The sequence below is a fragment of the Fundulus heteroclitus genome, chromosome 4 (assembly GCF_011125445.2).
Source record: "Fundulus heteroclitus isolate FHET01 chromosome 4, MU-UCD_Fhet_4.1, whole genome shotgun sequence".
Taxonomy (NCBI): domain Eukaryota; kingdom Metazoa; phylum Chordata; class Actinopteri; order Cyprinodontiformes; family Fundulidae; genus Fundulus; species Fundulus heteroclitus.
Genome location: NC_046364.1, coordinates 1300252 through 1321066, shown reverse-complemented (window position 1 = coordinate 1321066; position 20815 = coordinate 1300252). Strand labels below are relative to the sequence as shown.

Below are 20815 nucleotides of genomic sequence, written 5' to 3'. Positions count from 1 at the left end.
ATATATAATATGTATGTATATTATGTGTGTGTGTGTGTGTGTGTGTGTGTGTGTGTGTGTGTGTGTGTGTGTGTGTGTGTGTGTGTGTGTGTGTGTGTGTGTGTGTGTGTGTGAGACATAAAGATTTAAAAATGTAAATAAGCCAGGTTATTTTGGACAGAACTTTTTAAAGTTTTTAAAATTGACTGAAAAGGGAAAGCTGAAAGCTAAATCTCTTTAAAACCAACATGGAAGTAAACGGATCAATCATAACATTCATTATTATTTCGATCTAACATTTTTATTTCATCCGTTGTGTTCAAACAAAACAATGAAACATAAAAACAAACATTCTGAAATCCTGAATGAAAGGGAGCAGAAAAAAGAATGAGGACCGGGAACAGAGATTATCTGGTTCCCTGTAAGCGTTTGGGATAAATGAATGTTCTGTTTTTGTTCTGTGTGAGAACTGGAGCTACTTTAGCTGGGACGGTTAGTTCTGCTGGGTCAGAACCTCTGCAGCTCTGTAGGATGTTCCCAGTCTGCAGAGGTCATGGTTGATCAGAGGGAAGGAGAACCAGAGGACCAGAGATTGGGTCGCAGATGCTAACTGGGTGTAGCAGAAGAACGCTAACCCCACAGCATGCTGGGAAATAACGTCCTGCTCCTGTTTTCAGATGCCAGGAGCAATGTCCGGTCGGCACGTACGGCCCGCAGTGCGCTCACAAGTGCGACTGTCTGAACAGGGCCAAATGCTACCACATCAACGGGGCCTGCCTGTGCAACGAGGGCTTCAAGGGCCCAAGCTGCCAGGACCGCTTCTGTCCCGTCGGCCTTTATGGACTCTTCTGCGACAAATACTGCCCCTGCAAGGCCGACAACACACTCAGGTAGGTCCCCGGCACGCAGCAAGGTTTACTCTGACTGGACTGGGTCGTGTATATTCATTTTACAGAATATAACGTGCTTCCAAACATCTCGCAAATCTGATCTACAGAGAAAGATTTAAAAAACAGTCTACATGCTGGAAGGAAATCAGCTGAATCGAAGCTTTTTTTTCTGAATGCATCGTATACAAAAAGCTTCTCTCCCTCCCTCATTCCTCTCCCAGCTGCCACCCTCTGTCGGGGGAGTGCACCTGTGCTGCCGGGTGGGCGGGGCTTTACTGCAACGAGACCTGCCCAGCTGGTTACTACGGCGAGGGCTGCAAAGAGCCGTGTAGCTGCGCTAACGGAGCCGACTGTGACGGCGTCACCGGAGCCTGCATCTGTGCGCCGGGATACATAGTAAGTGTGCAAACGAGATGGTTTCCTTCTGATGTGGAGCCACAGATCTCTGTAAACAATGTGGGGATGTTTCAGCCATTTTTTTAAAGGTGGAACATTTAGAATAAAGTTCAAGAGGTCAATAAAAATGAACCAGTCCCTGGATTTCACCTCCTCTGATAGTGAAAGCATTAGTAGGGAAACCCAGACATCCTCCTCCTCAGCAACACTCTCCAGCTCGCTTAGGAGCGTCTTGAGGAGTCCCCAGCGCCTTACAAAAGTATTCACTCCCCTTTTACTTCCACATTTTGTCACATGACCATAAACTTCAGTGTGTTTTGTCAGGATTTTATGTTACAGACCGACACAAGGTGATGCATGATGGAACCAGAAGAAAATGATGCATGCTTTTAAAAAAGAAATTAACAAAGAATGAATCCGAAAAGAAGATAGTGATGATCCAGGTCACCATCATACTGGATAATTGCTAACATCCTGACCAGAGGGTATATTTCACCTTCTTCTAGTGAAAACTTCCCCGTAACACTGCTTTATGAAATCATGCCATAAATTCATGCTTCAAAATGTTATAAAACGTCACTAAAACTGCCGTTTGTAATAATCACTGCAAAATGCATTAAGTCACATTATTATATTTTGAGCTGTTAATACAAAATGCGGCTGTTCCTCTTTTTTTAAAATGATTATGTAATAATTTACCACCTTAAACGATCACAAACTAGTCTTTCCGTCTATCCAAGTACATTTAAATGTAATAACTGTCATCTTATGGATCCTAAATGTTTAAATCTTTGAATCGCTGTTCAATAAATTACATGTTTTAAATGCATGGACTATCAGAACAATGGCAACCCGAGCTGTAAAGGCAAAATAAAAAGCTTAATGTTTCTCAGAAATGTTTGATCTAACAATTTAATGCAAATTAAACAGATTTAAATGTTCTTATATGTGTAATTTTATCGACGGATCGACCTACAAGTGGTTATATTTTCAGCACCATGGATAGCTCAGCCTGTAAGTCACCAGCGACCTGAAAACTAAGTTTAGGACGTTCTGATTTTCAACGTTAGTGGAAAATTATCCACTTTACTGACAGTGAAAGGGTCGTTCACGAATCTTAGCAGCAGATGCAGATATCAAACCACGTTTGTTCAGGAACGGCCACACCACCATCGCTCACTGGCTTGTCCTGGAAGCTGCACACATGCAGCCTGAATAAAAACTACTGGCTGTGTCTAGAGAGAGCTGGTTAGTGGTTGTTTATTACTTAATGCGCCAAATTTATTACGTTATCGTTTTTACAAACAAGGAACCGCTTTATTTTATTTTTTTATGTTGGCGAGACGCTACCGCGGCGGCCGCGGAGAGGCGGCGGCGGCTTGGCGAGGCGGTGGCGGTAGCGTCTCGCCAACATAAAAAAAATAATAATAATAATAATAATAAAAAAACTGGCGAGGCGGCGGAGGCGGCGGCGGCTTGGCGAGGCGGCGACGGCGGCCGCCTCGCCAAGATAGCGCTGAGGGAAGCTTGATGTTCATACCTTCACTGTGTTAGTCATTGTTTGTACTGCCGTTTTTTCCACTTTTCGTTGCGTTCGCCTGTCTGCTAAGCTCAAAACAACCACGCCTGGCTTGATGGAGAAACCAGAACAGCTGAGCATCTTTACAACAGTGCACTTTTACTTTCGCCCTCTGGGGGGAGACTCACTGGAAAATCAACCCCGGTTGCATAGTATACCTTTAATGTGCCAAATTTATTACATTATTGTTTTTAAAAACTAGGAACCTCCACATTTTGTAACAATTACAATAAAATATAATAATGTAGGGCTGGACGATAGAGAAAAAAAACATATCGATATTGGTAATTATCAACAAATTCTAAACATATATTTTAAGGGCAGCCATGGCCATTTTATGCTGTTGCTTAGCAACCTGTTTTTAGATACAGACACAAACACTGAATTCAAACTCAACCCTTTATTCAACCAACTTTTTACCAAAACTGCAAGTTTTTAAAAAAGAAAAAAGAATGCATGCTCCCTGAGCTCTAAAGGGGGCGGAGCTTGGTTCCTGGGTCTGTGTTGGTGATTGGAGGATGTAATGATGTAATATTAACCTAAATGATAGGCTAGAATGCAAAAGTAAGAAAAACTGTTATTCTATTGAACTTTTTATTGACCCTTTTATTTCTATCATCTATATACGTCTATCGTTATATATATTGATATATATTGATATTAACTTGTCGTCCAGCCCTATAATAATGGGTAGAAACGATTACAAAATGCGTTCATGGATTTTATTACCTTTTGCCATAATTATTACAAAATGTGGTTTCAGTTTCTCACTCAGCTTTAAACAGTGAAGAGTGGCTCCTTTGTATATTTCCAGCTTAACCAACAACGTGATTTAAAGTGTTTTACAGGAAATAATACAAATCGAAGAATAACAGTAAAATTCAAACATCTCGTTAAAAGGAAGAGACTTTAAAACCGTGAAGAGGATCAGTCGCAGCCATCATAGAGGCTGGGTTAGTGGGGTCACTGAGGACCTCACATATTTATTTGATGCCATTGCTTACCCATAATGCAATAGAACCTTTAACTTTGCTGTATAATTTTCTAATTATGTGCTTAACTATCTAATTAGATGTCATTAGTTGATGAGACGATAAATAACGAGGAGCGGGAAAAAACTCCTTATTTTCCGAAGTCTTTATAGAAGCTGGATGTCTTTGATCCAGACATGCTGCTGTTGACTCAAACTGGCCTAATGAACGTCTCCGATGTCTGTCAGACGGTTTCAGTCTCACCAGGTTGCGTCAGCTGTTGGTCCGATCCGAGCAAACAGAGGCTTCAGCTGCAAGAAATCAAAGGGATTTCCTCAGAAACATGGGAGCTGTACTGTAATGGCCCCGGAGCTGCTGGTGCAGAAGCTCAGTGTCTTTGCTGTGAATAATTAAGCTGGTTTCCGGCCATCGTGTGGACGTGCAGGTGCAGAACATGCACCTCCAGACAACCAGGTTGATGGATCTGGTGCTGTTGACGCAGCAGCTTTCGTCTACGAGCTGCATGGCTGGTTAGGAGGAGTTCTGCAGGTGCGGACCTGTGATGTGGGTCAGCTAGAGACGGCAGCACAGCGAGGAGAACCTGCTATCTGCAAGCTTTCTGTGTTTCACACAAACAGAAAACGGGGCTTTTTTTTTTTAAAGGTATGTTTCAAACCACCGATGACTGTGAAAGTGCTGATTATTGTTCTGTTCTGGTATGAAGCAACGCTCCCTTTCAGGGGAGGTTTCTACACGCCGTGTCAGTCCAGGTGGACGTCCATGTCCTGGTAGGTCCTTTCTCCAGGTCCAGATCATGGACTGATCAGAACTTTCAGTAAGTATCAGGTTCTACAGCTTTGATGTTCACAGCTGTAGAACCTGATACTGCTTTAAGCTGGACTGAACTTTTTACCTTATCTGTCTGTTGGGTTCCTTGGTCTCCATGATGCTGGTTCTGTAATGTTCTGGAAGGAACCTCTGTCCAGCAGTTAGGAGACTTCTGTGGGGCTCTTGGTGGTACCAGAGTAACGGGGCTGAATCCAGCTGTGCAGCAAATTAAAAACCCGATGAAACCATGAATCCTTTTTCTTTACTTTCAGATATTCACCACTTTGTGTTGTTCTGTCACATAAAAGCAGCAAAGTTTGTGTTTTGAATTAGACAAAATATGAAGAACAAAATGTGTCCGATTTACATTAGGATCCTTTTCCCTGTTGTTGAAGAAATAAAAAAAAAGATCAGCTGTACACTTTTGTGCCGCCGTCTCTGACCAACAGTTTTCCTCCAGTTTTGAGCTTTCAGGTGTTTAACATCTTTTGCTTCATGTTCCCTGGTTTCCTCTTTCTTTTTTTTACTAAATGAAAACTTCATGTTAATGAATCACCTACCTTTTTTTCAGACCAAACATTCCATTAAAAAAACTCTGAAGTGATTTCAGGGATAGATGTGTGTGTGTGTGTGAACCTTTGGGGCCGTGGGGCCCCGGCCACCACGCTGCTGCCGGCCGATCCGGCTGGACGGAGATGACAGCAGCTTTTCTAATTGGACCGAGAAGATCAGAGATTTCAGCAGATGAAAGCAGGAAGAGGCTCTGCAGACGAATGTGTGTTTGGTTTGTCGCGGTTAAATTCAGAGTTATTGATTCAGGGAGAATTGATGGTGCCCTGGAAGCTCCCACTTTGGTGGCCCCTGTGTGGATGAGCAACCAGCTTTAAAGAGAATTTATTTGGAGTATTGTCCCCAGATCGGACAGTCGGATCGATATCTGTAAACATGTACGTCTGACCTGAGGTCTTAAATCTATTCTTCCAACAGAAGATGCCTTGTTAGTTCCTTAAGTTGGATTTAGAGCCTCTGAAATAGAGGAAAGCTTCAATTAAACCGAATGTTTCTGTCTTTAACGAATCACAGAATCTCTCATCCTTTAAGGCGATAAGGCTTCAGGACGGTCGGCCTGTGTCCATCCGTTGTTTCTTGTCCAACGGATGGAATTTAAATGACGAATGGATTCAGTTTTAAGACGAAATGTTTTCAATGTGTTGCAAATTAAACAAGAGTTTGAGAGCATTGATGGAAACTACAGAGTAGATGCCAAAAAACCTTCAAACGAATTTGTAAACCTGATGAATTTTATGTCCTCTTGTTGCATTTTAATTTATTATTCATGTACTTCTAAAAAAAAAAGGCAGGAGTAGGGTTTCCTAATCATCAGCGGGGTACTGGTTGCTCGTGTTCTTGATCCAAACATCACAGTTTTCTGCATCGTTCCGTAATTTTCTGCTGGTTTTCTTATTTTAAATTGAACATTTATGTGCATGAATATGCCTTATCGTCTAATAATAATTGCACAGTATTTCCCCTCTTCTACTACTACCAAATCCTTTGTGGGACAGTAAAGGCATTTCTGTTATATGTTGGTAAAGCTCTAATCATTAAACATCATGTAGACGTCAGCAATGTGCTTAACACAGCGTTTAAAACCTAAATAGTTTGTGTCGGTTAATTCAACTTGAACATTATGTCTTGATTTGTGCGCTAGTGAATTCTGAGACTGTCTCACCAGAAATTCATTACGGTCACATAATGACAATAAAGATGATTGATTCTTTTTCTCAAGGTAACAACCACCTGTACCACTTTACAAAATCTAATTATTTTTTACCAAGAGGCAGAAACCGTTTTAATCTGAAAAATAATCCATTTATCACTGAATCCCACAGTTTTGATGCTGCTGCAACGTGGAATGAGGACCCTTCATGTCTGCTTTGTGTTTCTGTGCGGCGCTTTCTCTGCCCAGTGTTTAGTTTAATGATGATTTCCTCAGATTTTAAGAGAAGAAAAGAAAATATTAGGCGGCAGAGCGTGAGAGTTTGACAGGACGTCCTCGTTAACCCGGCCGACCTGTGAGAAGCTTCCTGCAGGTGCTGTAGGTGGAAATTCATCAGCGAGACGGAATATATCCATGGGGGACGGACGAGCTGGACACTTTTGTTGCTCTTTAATTAGAAGACGCCTGGATTTTAGATTTATTTTGAGCAAACAGCGTTAAAATATAGAGTTATTTCTGAAAAAGTAGCTCAGTTTGTTTTATTTTCTGGTGAAACAAAGAAAAATCCTGATTACATGATAAATATCAGAATTGATTGGTCTGTCTGCGATCATTGTTGCGGAGGTCACCTGTCGCACCTTGATGACTTTCATTATTGAGCCCATGCAGGTTATTTATTACCAAAGTTTTTACAAAGTCCTCGATTCACCAACTTTTTAATAAGTCCGCCGTGCTTTCCTCTCGGCGCGCGTTGGGCTGGCTTTGTGAATATTAGATTAATAGTAATTTAAAGGCAGCAGGTTGGAAGCGGGCAGCCTTAATTAACGGAGTTTACAAGCTGAAGGCCCTGATCGGTGCAGGAGGCGCAGTCAGTCCGGCGCAGCGTGCCAGCAGGCCTGAATGAGGTTAGACGCCCTGATGGAGCGGCAGCTGTGTCCCGCTTTGATTGGACAAGCAGAGCCATCATGTCGCTCTGCAGGGAGGCCATCAGCGCCGATCATCTCCTCCTTCCTACTTCATCTGCTGCTTTATTGCATCAGTGCTAACAAATTAAATGCACTCGTGGGCTTGTAATGGGTTTTAAGAGACAGTCTGAGTAAGACCTCAACGCCTGCAGTGAGCTGCAGGAGCAGGAAATGATGGAGAAAACTTTTCATCAGCTCTAAACCGCACAGGAGTACAAGCAGGGAAAAAGGTTTATTAGTCCTGATCCGTTTGGGCAAACGCCATCCCTGTCAGAAAACGACGCTTCGGTCCGGACCTGGGCGCAGGCGGGCGTGCCGGACGTGATTCAGAGTCTCTGTTTGTGTCTCCGTTGTCCTCAGGGAGACGACTGCTCCATCAGCTGTCCTCTGGGTCTCTACGGCACCAACTGCACCTCCTCGTGCTCCTGCCACAACGAGATCTCCTGCTCGCACACCGACGGCTCCTGCACCTGCAGAGAAGGTTGGGCTCCTCGTCTCCGTCCCGTTTCAGGTTCAGATTGACGTTCCCACACGGTTCTGACTCCAAACCTGCAGCGGGTTCATTTAAACGGCAGCCAGCCAGGAGGAGGATGGAGGATTTATTCATGTAACCCAGAATTCATCGTTCCTAAAATAATAATGCAACGTCCCGGGTCAAACCTTTCAGCACCACCACTGATGTTGTCCAGGACCTTTCATCATGTTCTGTATTGTGTTTCCACTTTATAACTTTTAATATCTGACTGTTTAAATATTTATGTGGCACAGATTCGGTGTGGGAACAAAGGTAATTAAAGGGGAGGATGATGAAACAGAGTGCAGGACCAGCAGCTTGTTTGGACGAGAGAAGACGAGCAGTTCAGAGATAACACAAGCCTGGTTCTGACTCGCTTTGGCCCAATTTACAACTTCCAACTTAGTTCAGAGCACATATTAGAGGGAAATGTTCACAGGCCAGCTTGGTTGTATTTATGAATTATAAATAAATCTGATGCTGAAAGTGAACAAAGCGAGAAACGTGCCGTGGTTCTGGAAGGTTCTTCAATCAGCAGATGTTGAGCAGTGAGGGTGTCAGAACTGGGTGTGACCGGTCCGTTCTCTGTTAAACCTAAAGTGGACATAAACCATCATGTTAATAAAGTGAAGGTTATTTAATGAATGTTTATGACGGACAAAGATAACCTGACTATCAGGTCTAATAGAATCCATCCAAACCAACCCGGTTCTGTCTGTATTCTCAGGTCATATTTAACCGACACTGATGTTGAACCGGAGCTGCAGAGACATCAGTCAGCACAGCTGCCCCCCCCCCCCCTCCCCCCCCATTAAACCATCAGATCTTTAATTTATCAGGCAGACCTGTGAGAATCAGGATCGTATTTCACTTCTTCTTCCCTCAGAGTTCAGAGTTGGGTTTCTAGATCGACCCGGTTTCTCTCGCTCTCTGGATCCATTCTGCCCATCTATGTTGTTGTTGCTGCTTTGCATGTTTGAAGGAAACGATTTTAATTTCAGACATTAATAATCAGGCTGAAATTAGAATAAGAAGTGGCCTTGTTAGTTTTAGAGCTGGAGGGCCCTGGAGCCACGCATAGAAAGCAGATCCCTGCTGCTCTGCTTAGTTTGCACATTTCCCCTGCGGTGATAAACTGGATGGAGCGTTTCCTCACGTTGCTGCTGGACTCGTTGGGTCCAGTTTGTCACCTGAGCTCACTCAGCAATGTTTGCAGGAAGTCAGTTTTTTTAGGTGATTTTTAAAAGTCTGTCTGTGGTTTCTGCAAACTGTCTGAGATCCTCTCCTCATCTCCACTTACCGAGCCGTGAAGCCAGCGGCGCATCGTCCCCTAAAAGACGGTGTTTGTCTTCCGCAGGCTGGCAGGGCGTGGACTGCACCGCCCCGTGCTCCAGCGGCACCTGGGGTTTCACCTGCAACCAGACGTGTCAGTGCGCCAACGAGGCGGCCTGCGACCCCGTCAACGGAACCTGCACCTGCTCGCCGGGCTGGAGGGGGGAGTACTGCGACGCCCCATGTCCCGTAAGTCTTTGATCATTTCTCCATTTCTGACATGAAAGATGGATCCCACAAGTCCCAGTTTTGGTCCGTGAGGCAGACACCCCGTCTACTTTTAAGACTAATCATAATACTTTCCTTTGTGACAAAGCTTTTAGTCAGAGTGGCTCATGTTACCCTGAGCTACCTCTATAGTTATGCTGCTATAGGCTTAGGCTGCTGGAGGACATCAGGATCTATTTCTCTCTCTCTGCTGAGTTCTCCTACTGCTCTCCAATCTGCATTGTTTGTTGTTATTTCAGCTTTTAACTTTTTGTTCTCTGTCATTTTTCTCTTCATAGAAGGTACACCTGGTCTGGTGTTCTGTTAGCTGTGACATCATCAGGGGAGGCAGATCCCCTGCCTCCCCTGTCTACTGTTAAATCACTGCTGCACTTTATCTGGAAATCAATTGGAATTTATCCTGTAAATTACTGCAATTTATTACTGCATTTTAATCCTGTACTGTAAATTCACAGCAACATATCCTGTAGAGTTACAATTTTTCTGAGCTATATGAAAACGAAATTTCGTTCTGTATGCACTCTGTGCATACAAAATGACAGTAAAGAAAGTCTAAGTCTAAGATCATCCTCTATTACCATCTAACGTAGAAAGTACTCCTGGGTCAATGTGAGCTTCTGAGCTTTCTGTGTCTCTGCTCTGTCTTCTCTAAGCCCCAGTGGGTGGAGGCAGATGAGCGTTCACACTGAGCCTGGTTCTGGTTCTGCTGGAGGTTCTCCTCCCTGTTAAAGGGGAGTTTTCCTCTCCACTGTCGCTTCATGCATGCTCAGTATGAGGGATTGCTGCAAAGCCATCAACAATGCAGACGACTGTCCACTGTGGCTCTACGCTCTTTCAGGAGGAGTGAATGCTGCTTGGAGAGACTTGATGCAACCTGCTGGGTTTCCTTAGAGAGGAAACTTTCTCACCAACCTGGAGGATCTGATGGAGTCTGACTCTGGAAAGAGACTTGAGATGATATGATTCATGAATTGGAGATATAGAGATAAAATTTTATTGAATTAAACCTGAAGCGTCTGAGGCCCACACCGTCCTTCTACCCATTCGGGTCTCTATTTAGACAGAACTATTTGGCTCTTCAGGGTTTTTTGGTTCTGCTGGCTGAAGATCCTCAGACGTTCTCAGCTCTGAAGGTTTTGTGGTTCCCCGGGTCGTAGAACCCCAGGGTCCGATCACAGCAATGAAGTCATTGAGATTAATAAGATTAATGCAGACATGAGGAACATGTATGAGTTCCACCAGTAACTGAGTCCAAAACCCTGTATCAGAACCGTCTGGGAGCAGCTCAGACCATAAACAACTAGTGGAACTCTGATAGTATGACCACGTCTTCCGGTTCTGGTATGTTCTGCGCCGTCAGAACCTTTCCTGACATGAGGTTCTGCCACCTCCACAGGTCCAGATGTTCTGTTTTTCATGTTGTCCTCACTCTGCTCGCAGGAGGGATCGTACGGCTTGGACTGCCGGGAGACATGTGACTGTGTGCACGCCGACGGCTGTGATCCGCTGACCGGAACCTGCCGCTGCCTCGCTGGTTGGACCGGTGAGTTCCGCTCCGATCCGTTTAGAGCAACAGGTAACGCCGTTAGAACGCTTCCCACACACCGGCATAGGCTTTAGCTCCTTAAAACCAGGCTGCTCTGGGCTTCATGCTGGGGGGGAGGACGCACACCTCCAGATTGCACCCAGGTTCAGCTGTGCTGCTTGCTAGAAGATGTGAGTGAAGCTGGGCCTGTTGGGCTGTGTAGGAAAATACCTGCCCTTATAGGAGGAGAGGAGGATGAGGATATATACATCATGCTGGATCATGAGCTGGAAACAGATTTTCTCACAGACATCGAGGCTAAACCTGATGGCGGAGGCTCGTAAACATCTGGCACGGCCGTCTTCTGAGAAGCTGATGAACACAACGTGGTGAAACCTGCAGCATTAGCAGGATGTGCTGCCGTGTTTTCACAGGAAGGTGAAGTAGTGTCACCATTTCACAGGAAGACGGTTTTCAAGCCCTGGTGGTGAAGCAGGAGAAGGTTGTGCAGGAGTTGCTTCCAGATATTTTTTTTAAAACAAAAAATGCATTTTTTAAACTAAATCAATCTTTTTTAAATAAAACACTGTTCTGAATTCATTAAACAGCCCTGTGGTTTAAATCTTATGAACTCAGATACGTTTCATACGCTGCTGATAGATTCTCACACCTGCAGCAGCTTCTTCTTCTCTGGTCCTCCATGTCGCCGCACCGTGTTCTTAAAGAACTTTGTTTAGATCTATTATCAGATAGATCAAAATTTTAAGGTTACAGCGGCCTGCAAAATTATTCACCCCCCTTAGCATCTTTCGTGTTTTGTTTCCTCCCAACCTGGAGTTAAAATTGATTGTTTGAGAGTTTGCTTTGAAGATGAATTCCTTTTTATTGTGAAGCAAACAACAAATAGGACAAAATAACTGAAAACTCCAACATCAGGGGAGCTGTCGATGTGCCTTTTGGCAAACTCATATTTTTAACAGTAATTAATGTTTTTTTATCCTGACCACTCTTCCATTTTCCTTTTTTCTAATCTTTTTTATATTTTTCACTTCACCAACTTGGACTCATTTTTGCAGATTTATCACATAAAATAAGGTAAAAAGCCAAAGGTGGAAGGAGGGGGGTGAATACTTTTGCAATAGTTTAAAAGAAATAAGCCGTTAACACTGATAACCAATCAGGATCAATAAAAGGGTGTGTTGGATCTGCTAAACATCTCAGTTTGTCTGTGGGACACGTTGCAGAATGAGGAGGAAACGGATGATTTCATCGGATAATTGTCTGGCGATTTATTGTCCTGGTTAATGTTTTTCTTGCCGATGCGAAGGAAAACACATCCCAGGAGGGCAGAGAGAGAAACGTTAGAGCAGACAACAGATCGATACGACACACTGAACATTCAAAACCTATAATTCAAAACCTGATGAAGACTCAAGCTCGGCTGAGTTACGTTCAATAACGCCGCTGCAGAAACGTCCGTGTGAGCCGAGCAGCTCCGGCCTCCTGGTTCTGACCCGCCGGCAGGGAGACGCCGCCTCCACGTCAGCTGTAAGGCTTACTGAAGGACGGAGTCCGGGCGCCTCCATGCCAGGCACCAGAACCCAGAACCGTGGATGATGGAGGATCCTTTTTTAGCATCTCTAACATTTCTACAATCTGTGGCTTCAGCTGAAGGAAAGTCCTCCTGGTTCAGCTTTGTTTCACCGAATGCAGCCTGTTTCTGTCGGGTTTTTACCAGAAGCATCCCTCATTCGTTTAAAGGAATAACTTTAATAACTGAATAACTTAGGCCCAGAATGCTAAAGAATCTAAATCTGCTTTATTGGTCCAGTTTGTTGTTAAGCTGCAGATATTTCACGTAATATAACTAAACAGGTTTTGATGTGTAAAAGTAACAAAAAAGGCAGCTTTAGCGCTTTTTCCTTTGGTGGTTTCTTTCAATACATGCAAAACATTTCCACAAAGGATGACAGCAGCAGTGTAAGGATTATTCTGTTTGTCAGAATCTGGCATTTTCTTTGAAAAATTGGATTGTATTAAGCCTTAAAAGCAAAAATATATTCATTCTTTAATTAAAACCCTGAACTGATTTCCTATGTTAAGTATTTTAAAACAACAGGCTCATCATCTGGACCAATCAGAGCTCTGATATATGATGGAGCTTGATTATTAAGGGCTTTATATGTGAGAAGAAGAATTTTAAATTCTATTCTTGATTTAACAGAAAGCCAATGAAGGGAAGCTAAAATAGGAGAAATATGATCCCTCTGGTTGATTTTCATCAGAACTCTTGCTGCAGCATTTTGGATCAGCTGAAGACTTTGAACTGCATTTTGTGGACTTCCTGATAGTAAAGAATTACAATAGTCCAGCCTTGAAGTAACAAATGCATGGACCAGTTTTTCAGCATCACTCCTAGACAGAATGTTTCTAATTTTGGCGATATTCCTGAGGTGAAAAAAGGAAACTCTGGAAACCTGTTTAATATGGGATTTAAATGACATGTCTTGGTCAAAAAAATAAAATAAAGTATTTTTTTTTACTTTAAGGGTTTTTCTCTGGATGCCTGGAGGTTCTGACTCACTTTGCTCGTCATGGTGGGTTCAGACCGGCACGCTGAGACGCGTTGCAGAACATATTCAGGAAGTGTCATAAACAATGAAAATTGTTCTGCCGGTTCTGATGAGCCGGTCTTGTCAGAAACATCAGGATTCATTTTTATAAATTTCCTTCTGAATACTGTTAGGCTCAGAACCGGTGGACCCAGAATTCAAGGCAGACAAACCGTTCAAGTTTAACAGTTTATTTAGATCAGGTGTGGAGCGGGAGGCGTCAGCGTCTACAGCGGGATCCTCTGCAGAAGGAGACGGCAGGTTAGTGACCACGCTTATCGGAAGGTGTTTGCACACAAACGTGTCGGTCACTAACCTGGTCTTAATGTTCAGTTCAGCCCCAGTGGGTCCCAGCAGGCGGGTCGTCACTTCGCTGCGGCGGTTGCCGCTCATGAAGTCCCAGCAGCGGGTGACTCGGTGGTCGGAGAACAGGCAGGAGATCAGAACCGTGAGAGCAAACGTCAGCAGGATGAGCCGTAGAGCGAAGCCGAAGTCGGGGACGTGGTCGAAGGTCGGAGCCAGGAGATCAGAGAGCCAGTGAGGTACCGAAGGATAATCCAGGACGGAGTCGGGTCACGGTTCCAGGTTCGGTACACGGGGCAGAGATCCAGCGGGTAGTCAGGACAGGCAGAGGTCAGATCGGGCAAACAGAATCAGACAGGAGTGAGCAGGCTCGGAGGTCGAAAGGCAAACAGGTCAGGATCAGGAGTCAGAATAATAAACGCTGGAATAAGTCTCACACTAGGATCGAAATAAACTGGCACTGTTGCCTGGTCTTAGAGCTGGTTATATACTAGTGAGAACAGGTGGAACAGATCTGAAGTGATGAGGAACGGGCGGAGCTAGAACAGGTGTGTGACATGAGAGATCAGACCAGGCAACAGTGCCGAAATCATGACAAATACGCTGGAAAACTTTTTAAAGTGTTTGCTGAGGAACATTTCATTCCTCTTCATCTTCCTCCCCTTTGTTTAAACTTCGCTGCGAACAGAACCCCTGAAGCCCCCCCCCCCCCCCCCCCCCCTCTGCAGCAGGAGCCCGGCTGCCTGTGCATCACTCTCATATTCTTTCATATTCTCTCATATTCTAAGTCAAAGGAGGTTTCTAATGAGCTGCTCGTTCAGCAGCTGCAGCTCCGCGGGGGGGCAGACGGCCTCCGTCTCCACCTTCTGAACGAGGAGCTGCTGGTAAACCTCTTTGTGTGGAAAAACTCAGATGTGACGCGCGTCTCCTGGGCCGCCGTCTCCAGACTGTCCCCTGTGAGCAGCGCCGGCTCTGATCCGTCCTACAGAACCAGCTTTTGTGCCGACTGATTCCTGCCTCCAAGGACGCACAGAGACAGGGGCGCGCTGCGGATGTAAGACTGATGAAAGAGGGAGACACTCTGGTGCAGGAGTACCGGGCCAGAACGTCGCAGGAAAGAGGTCCAAATAGTTAGATTCACGTCGTTTCGTTCCGTATAGAAGATTATCGGCGCTGAGGGGAAGACTGGTGCTGGGAAACGGTTTCATGACATGATCGTAATTCACTGAACAACACAGCAGAACCTCCTGATCCAGCAGCCTACTGAGAGGTTCTGGTCCTGAGGCTGCAGAACCAGCCCAGATCATCATCCGTCCACCGCCATGCATGACAGCTTGTGATGTTGGTGCCGATCCGCTGTGCTCGGCTTTACCACACATGGTTCTGTCCGTCTCCGTCCAGCACCAATTGGACCAAAGCTCGTAGACCACGGGTGTCCAAACTTTTCAGTACAGGGGCCAAAATTGTCCAGTTAAAGGAACTCGAGGGCCAAAAAAACAATTTTTTTTTAACCAAAACTATTATGTAAAAAATTTTAAAGGGTAAAAAAGGAGTTTTGCTCATTTGTCGTATTAAATGATGGTCATCCAGTTTGCAAATTATTTTGAATTATTTAATTTGACTCTCTAACAATAATAAACTCTTTTTGGTCTAACAATATAAGAACAATATTTGGCTCAGTTGTTCTACGAAAACACTTGTTGTAATTAGCACATTTTAATAATTTAATTCAAAGCAGATTTTAATGCACCAAAGTCTGAATTTGAGTAATTAAATATCACTGGATAGATGTTACTATGAAATTGAAGAGAATGTCAAAAGTGTGTTTATTAAAAGTTGAATACTTTGTGTTGTACTTAACATTTTCTATTGTAGGATTTGAACTTTTTGTAATAATTTTGACCTAATTAAAAACTAAAAGTTTCCATCTGCATCAGCCTCCTGTGCTGGTGGACCAAACCTTTCATGAAATACTGTTGGAGGGGCCGCCCAGAATGAGTCCAGGGGCCACAAATGGCCCCCGGGCCGCACTTTGGACACGTCTGTCCAAACCACCGATCCTCTCCTCTCTGCTTACTGCTGCCGTTTGAAACTCTTAAAAATTAGATTAAAATAATTTAATCTGGTCTAAATCCGCTGTAAATATCCGCTAAACTTTACAGCGTGGTCACATATTTAGAGAGCCTTGCTAAAGTTTTCACACCCTTTTAACTTTTATACAGTTTGTAACGTTACAGCCACAAACTCCAAAGTGTTTTGTGGGGATAATTGATGGTTTTCAACATTCTTTACAAACTGAAATCTGAAAAGTGTGGTGTGCATTTATACTCATCCACTTCCTACTCTGACACCCCCAAATAAAATCCAGTTCTTCAGTGACCAGAGTCCATCTGTGTGGGAGAAAGTTCTGGTCCAGTTTGAAGCAGGACCAGGTGAGCATTCATCAGAGAAGCAGGCAGGAGGACGGTGGTGGTTCTGGAGGAGCTGCAGAGATGCACAGAACATCTGCTGTTCGTGCACAAATGAAGGTTTTTGCCCAACATGCAAAATGTTATGAGTGGATGAAAACTGAAGCGTCCTATTTCCCTGAACACGTCGTTCCCACAGAGCAGGGATGTCAAACTCATTTTGATTGAGGGGCCGCATACAGCTTAATCTGATCTCAAGAGGGCCACACGAGTAAACTCATTGCAAGATTAAATAGAACTAATAAAAGTGGACTTGTTGATTTTTATATTAAATTAATTTCACTTTTACACAATATATTATGAATAACCTCAGCGTTTTTAAGAAAAATATGTGCAATTTCAACAATACTTAGTTAAACATTTACTTGTGCATTATGCATAAGAACTGATCACAGTGATTGTACAATGTTGAAAAACATTTATTCACATTTTTTGGAACTTAAAAACACTGTCCTGCATGATAAAATACATTAAACAGATAAAATATTCCCCGCATGAATCATAATAAAACTATTCACATTCATAAATCAAGCAGCGCACTATGGCAAAAACCGTACTGCTCCACTTGTGAAAGTCAAATCTGATGAGCTCTTTTTGCCATTAAGACCATTGCCAGACAGGACACTGGGGGGGGGAAGAAAAATGTATTTTTTTTTTAATAATGATAATGCATTTAGCCACAGGGCCGGACAAAATTGTTCGGCGGGCCGGATCCGGCCCGCGGGCCATATGTTTGACACCCCTGCCACAGAGAAACATGGCAGTGGCAGCATCATGCTGTGGGATGCTTTTCTGCAGCAGGGACCGGGCAGCTGGTCATGAGCTGAAGGCTGGATGGAAGTTCTGATCACATAGAATGGGTGTGGGTGTGAATACTTCTGAAAGTCGGCGAACATTTAAAGCAGAGTTTCAGATGTTATGACTTCCACAGATCTAGTTAATATAAACAGCTGTGGGGCGACGCTCATGTTTATTTCATATTTGTTCTCTGCAGACACTTTTGCTGCTGAAGATGAGCTAAATGAGAATTTAGCTCATCTTCTGGACCGGCTCTGCTGGGCTTCATCTGCGAAGCTCCAGTCAAATGAATCAGCTTCACAACCTTTAACTCTGTTTTCTATTATTCTCATTAAAAATTAAGGATGTTGTTCTCCGTCCTGACATTTAACAGAACAAATCTCCAATAAATACGGATCAATAATGAAAGTGATCGTTAATCACGGCCGCCCGTCTCTGCGCCTCGTCCTGCAGCCACGGAAGACGTGTGCGTTTAAAGAATGAGGCTCTCCTTTTAGCATATATTAGCATAATTTTTACGATACAAGGACAGATCAACTATTCTGCAGAGCACCAAGGCACTTAAGGGATCTAAGATTTTTATTAACGAAGACTTCACGGATGCAGTAAGGAAAAGGAGGGCGGAACTAATGCCGGACTTAAAAGCAGCACGTCAAAGAGGGGACATTGCTTACCTACGTTATGATAAGTTGATCACCCATCCACGTACTAGTACCCCTAAATTATCCAACAATGTATGACAGACAGCCAGACATAGCTGACGTTCACTTCTGAATGAGAAACATGCAACATATCACGGCCTATGAGGATATAGAGCTACCCGTATTCCAACACAGAAACTATCATCAGCAAGATATTGAAATTGACATTGATCCTGATAACAACTTCTATAATGTCAGCAATGATAGTTGTCACTATTACAGTGATGATCAGTTCAATAACAGCATTAAAATGGAACAAAAGCTGTCAATAATTCACTTTAATAGCAGAAGCCTCTATGCAAATTTTGACAGCATCAAACAATACCTCCAACAACTTTCACAGACATTCAATGTTATTGCCTTATCAGAAACTTGGCTCAATAGTGATAAGGGCATAGACTTTGAAATCAATGGTTATGAAATGGTTTGTAAGAACAGAGAAAACAAAAATGGAGGAGGAGTAGCTTTATATGTTGATAAGAAGATTAATTATAAGTTGATTGAAACAATGTCAACTGTGATGGACAACATGTTTGAATGTGTGACTATAGAAATACTCATGGAAAAAAGGAAAAATGTCTTAGTGAGTTGCATTTATAGAGCCCCTGGATCAAACATTGAAGTATTCAACAACTGGATAGAAGAAAAATTTATAACAATTAATCAAAAAATAATATTTTTCTGTGGGGATTTCAATATTGACCTTCTCAATCCAAATAGACATAGAATGACTGAAGAATTTATTAACACCATGTTCAGTTTAAGCTTGTATCCTAAAATCACCAGGCCCAGTCGCATTACATCGCACTGCGCTACCTTAATTGATAATATTTTTACAAATGTGCTGGAAAATAATTTAACTAGTGGAATATTAATGAATGACATAACCGATCACTTACCAGTGTTCATAGTCTACGACTGTAAGTGCAAAACAGACAATCAAAAAATAGAGACGCATTACAAACGGGTTACGTCTGAAGAGACACTAAGAGCTCTAGAAGCCGAGTTGTTGGCCTATGATTGGAGATTAATATATAAAATGAATGATGTGAATTCAGCATATGATGAATTTTTAAAAATATTTAAAATATTATATAACAAGCACTGCCCAATCAAACAATATAACAGGAAAAGCAATCAAAAAAATGAACAGTGGATCACAAAAGGAATACAAAAGGCATGTAAAAAGAAAAACAAACTTTATAGAGAATTTCTAAAACATAGAACGTCTGAATCAGAAAACAAATATAAGAAATATAAAAATAAGTTAACTAATATCATAAAAACATGTAAAAAGGACTATTATTATAAATTACTGGATAGGAATAAAAACAACATTAAGGAAACATGGAATATTTTAAATAGAGTCATTAGAAAAGTTAACAATAACAAATATCCAGACTATTTTATAGATAATGAACAGAATATAACTGATTTGAAAAGTGTCGTCAATAAATTTAATAGATTTTTTGTTAATATAGGACCTCAACTAGCAGAAAAAATACCGACTACAAAAACTGCAACTCAGCAATATCTAATTGAGAATAATCCCAGCTCCTTATATCTCAACCCTGTACTAGAAGAAGAAATCATAAACATTGTGAATAACTGTACAAATAAGACTTCCACTGACTGTGATGATCTGGACATGAAAACTATTAAAATAGTAATTAAAGGAATCTCTAAACCACTAACTTATATTTGCAATTTATCATTTCAAACAGGATCATTTCCCAACAAAATGAAAATAGCGAAGGTCAAACCAATGTATAAAACTGGCAACAAACACCTCTTCACTAACTACAGGCCTGTTTCTCTTCTCCCACAATTTTCTAAAATCCTGGAAAAACTCTTTAAGAAAAGACTGGAACAATTCATAGAAAAACATTCGCTACTTATCAGCAGTCAATATGGATTCAGAGCAAACCGGTCAACATCGCTGGCCGTAACTGACTTAATAGAAGAAATAACCAACGCAATAGATAGTAAGAAACTGGCAGTAGGGATATTTATAGATTTAAAGAAAGCTTTTGATACAATAAATCATGAAATCCTACTTAAAAAATTAGAACGCTATGGAATTAGGGGAGTAGTTTCTGACTGGATGAGGAGTTATTTAAAGAGCCGGAAACAATTTGTGAAATTGGGAGATGTGGAATCTGATTGGCAGGAGACTGTCTGTGGAGTACCACAAGGATCAGTATTGGGACCAATTTTATTTAATCTTTATATAAATGATATCAGTAAAGTGTCCAATGCATTAAAATTTATCTTATTCGCTGATGACACAAATATTCTAGCCTCAGGAGATAATTTAGAGCATCTTCTCTCAACAGTCACTTCAGAGATTAGTAAGTTAAAGATATGGTTTGACCATAACAAATTATCCCTAAATTTGGACAAGACGAAATTCATGGTCTTTGGGAACAGTTATAAAAATATTGAAATTCAAGTTCAAATAGAGGACGTAACTCTAGAAAGGGTTTTTGCTAATAAGTTCCTCGGTTTAATAATAGATGACAAAATCAGTTGGAAACCTCATATTCAACATTTACAGAGTAAACTCAGTAGAAGTATATCCATATTGGCCAGAGCTAGACATGTATTGAATGCTAAATCACTTCATACTCTATATAACTCTCTGATTTTACCATATTTATCATATTGCTGTGAAGTGTGGGGAGTTAATTACAAGAGCTCTTTACATCCGGTAACCGTCCTACAGAAACGAGCCATTAGAATCATCCATAATGTCGGTTATTATGAGCACACAAACCCGCTCTTCATAATATCCAGAATTCTCAAATTTGACGACCTTGTAGAATTTAAAATGGCTCAATTTATGTTCAAGGTATCAAAGAAGTTGTTACCTGAGCACATACAGAGCACGTTTTCTGAAAGAGAAGGGGGGTATAACTTAAGGGGTCACTCAATCTTCAAGATCCGCAATTTTAGAACAACAAGGAAAAGCTTCTGTATTTCAATTAAAGGTGTAAAGTTATGGAA

The 20815-nt window shown here is 42.2% G+C and overlaps 1 protein-coding gene across 4 annotated transcripts in view; it reads left to right on the top strand.

Moving 5' to 3' along the window:
* The window catches only part of LOC105938790 (multiple epidermal growth factor-like domains protein 11), a 142722-nt gene that overhangs the window by 99387 nt on the left and 22520 nt on the right, over positions 1–20815 (top strand). For all 4 annotated transcript variants that reach the window (XM_036135830.1, XM_036135833.1, XM_036135832.1 and 1 more), the window contains exons 9-13: positions 657–869; positions 1091–1265; positions 7689–7809; positions 9200–9363; positions 10843–10945. In XM_036135830.1, the coding sequence (XP_035991723.1) occupies positions 657–869; positions 1091–1265; positions 7689–7809; positions 9200–9363; positions 10843–10945 (776 nt within the window). The remainder of the gene's footprint in view (positions 1–656; positions 870–1090; positions 1266–7688; positions 7810–9199; positions 9364–10842; positions 10946–20815) is intronic.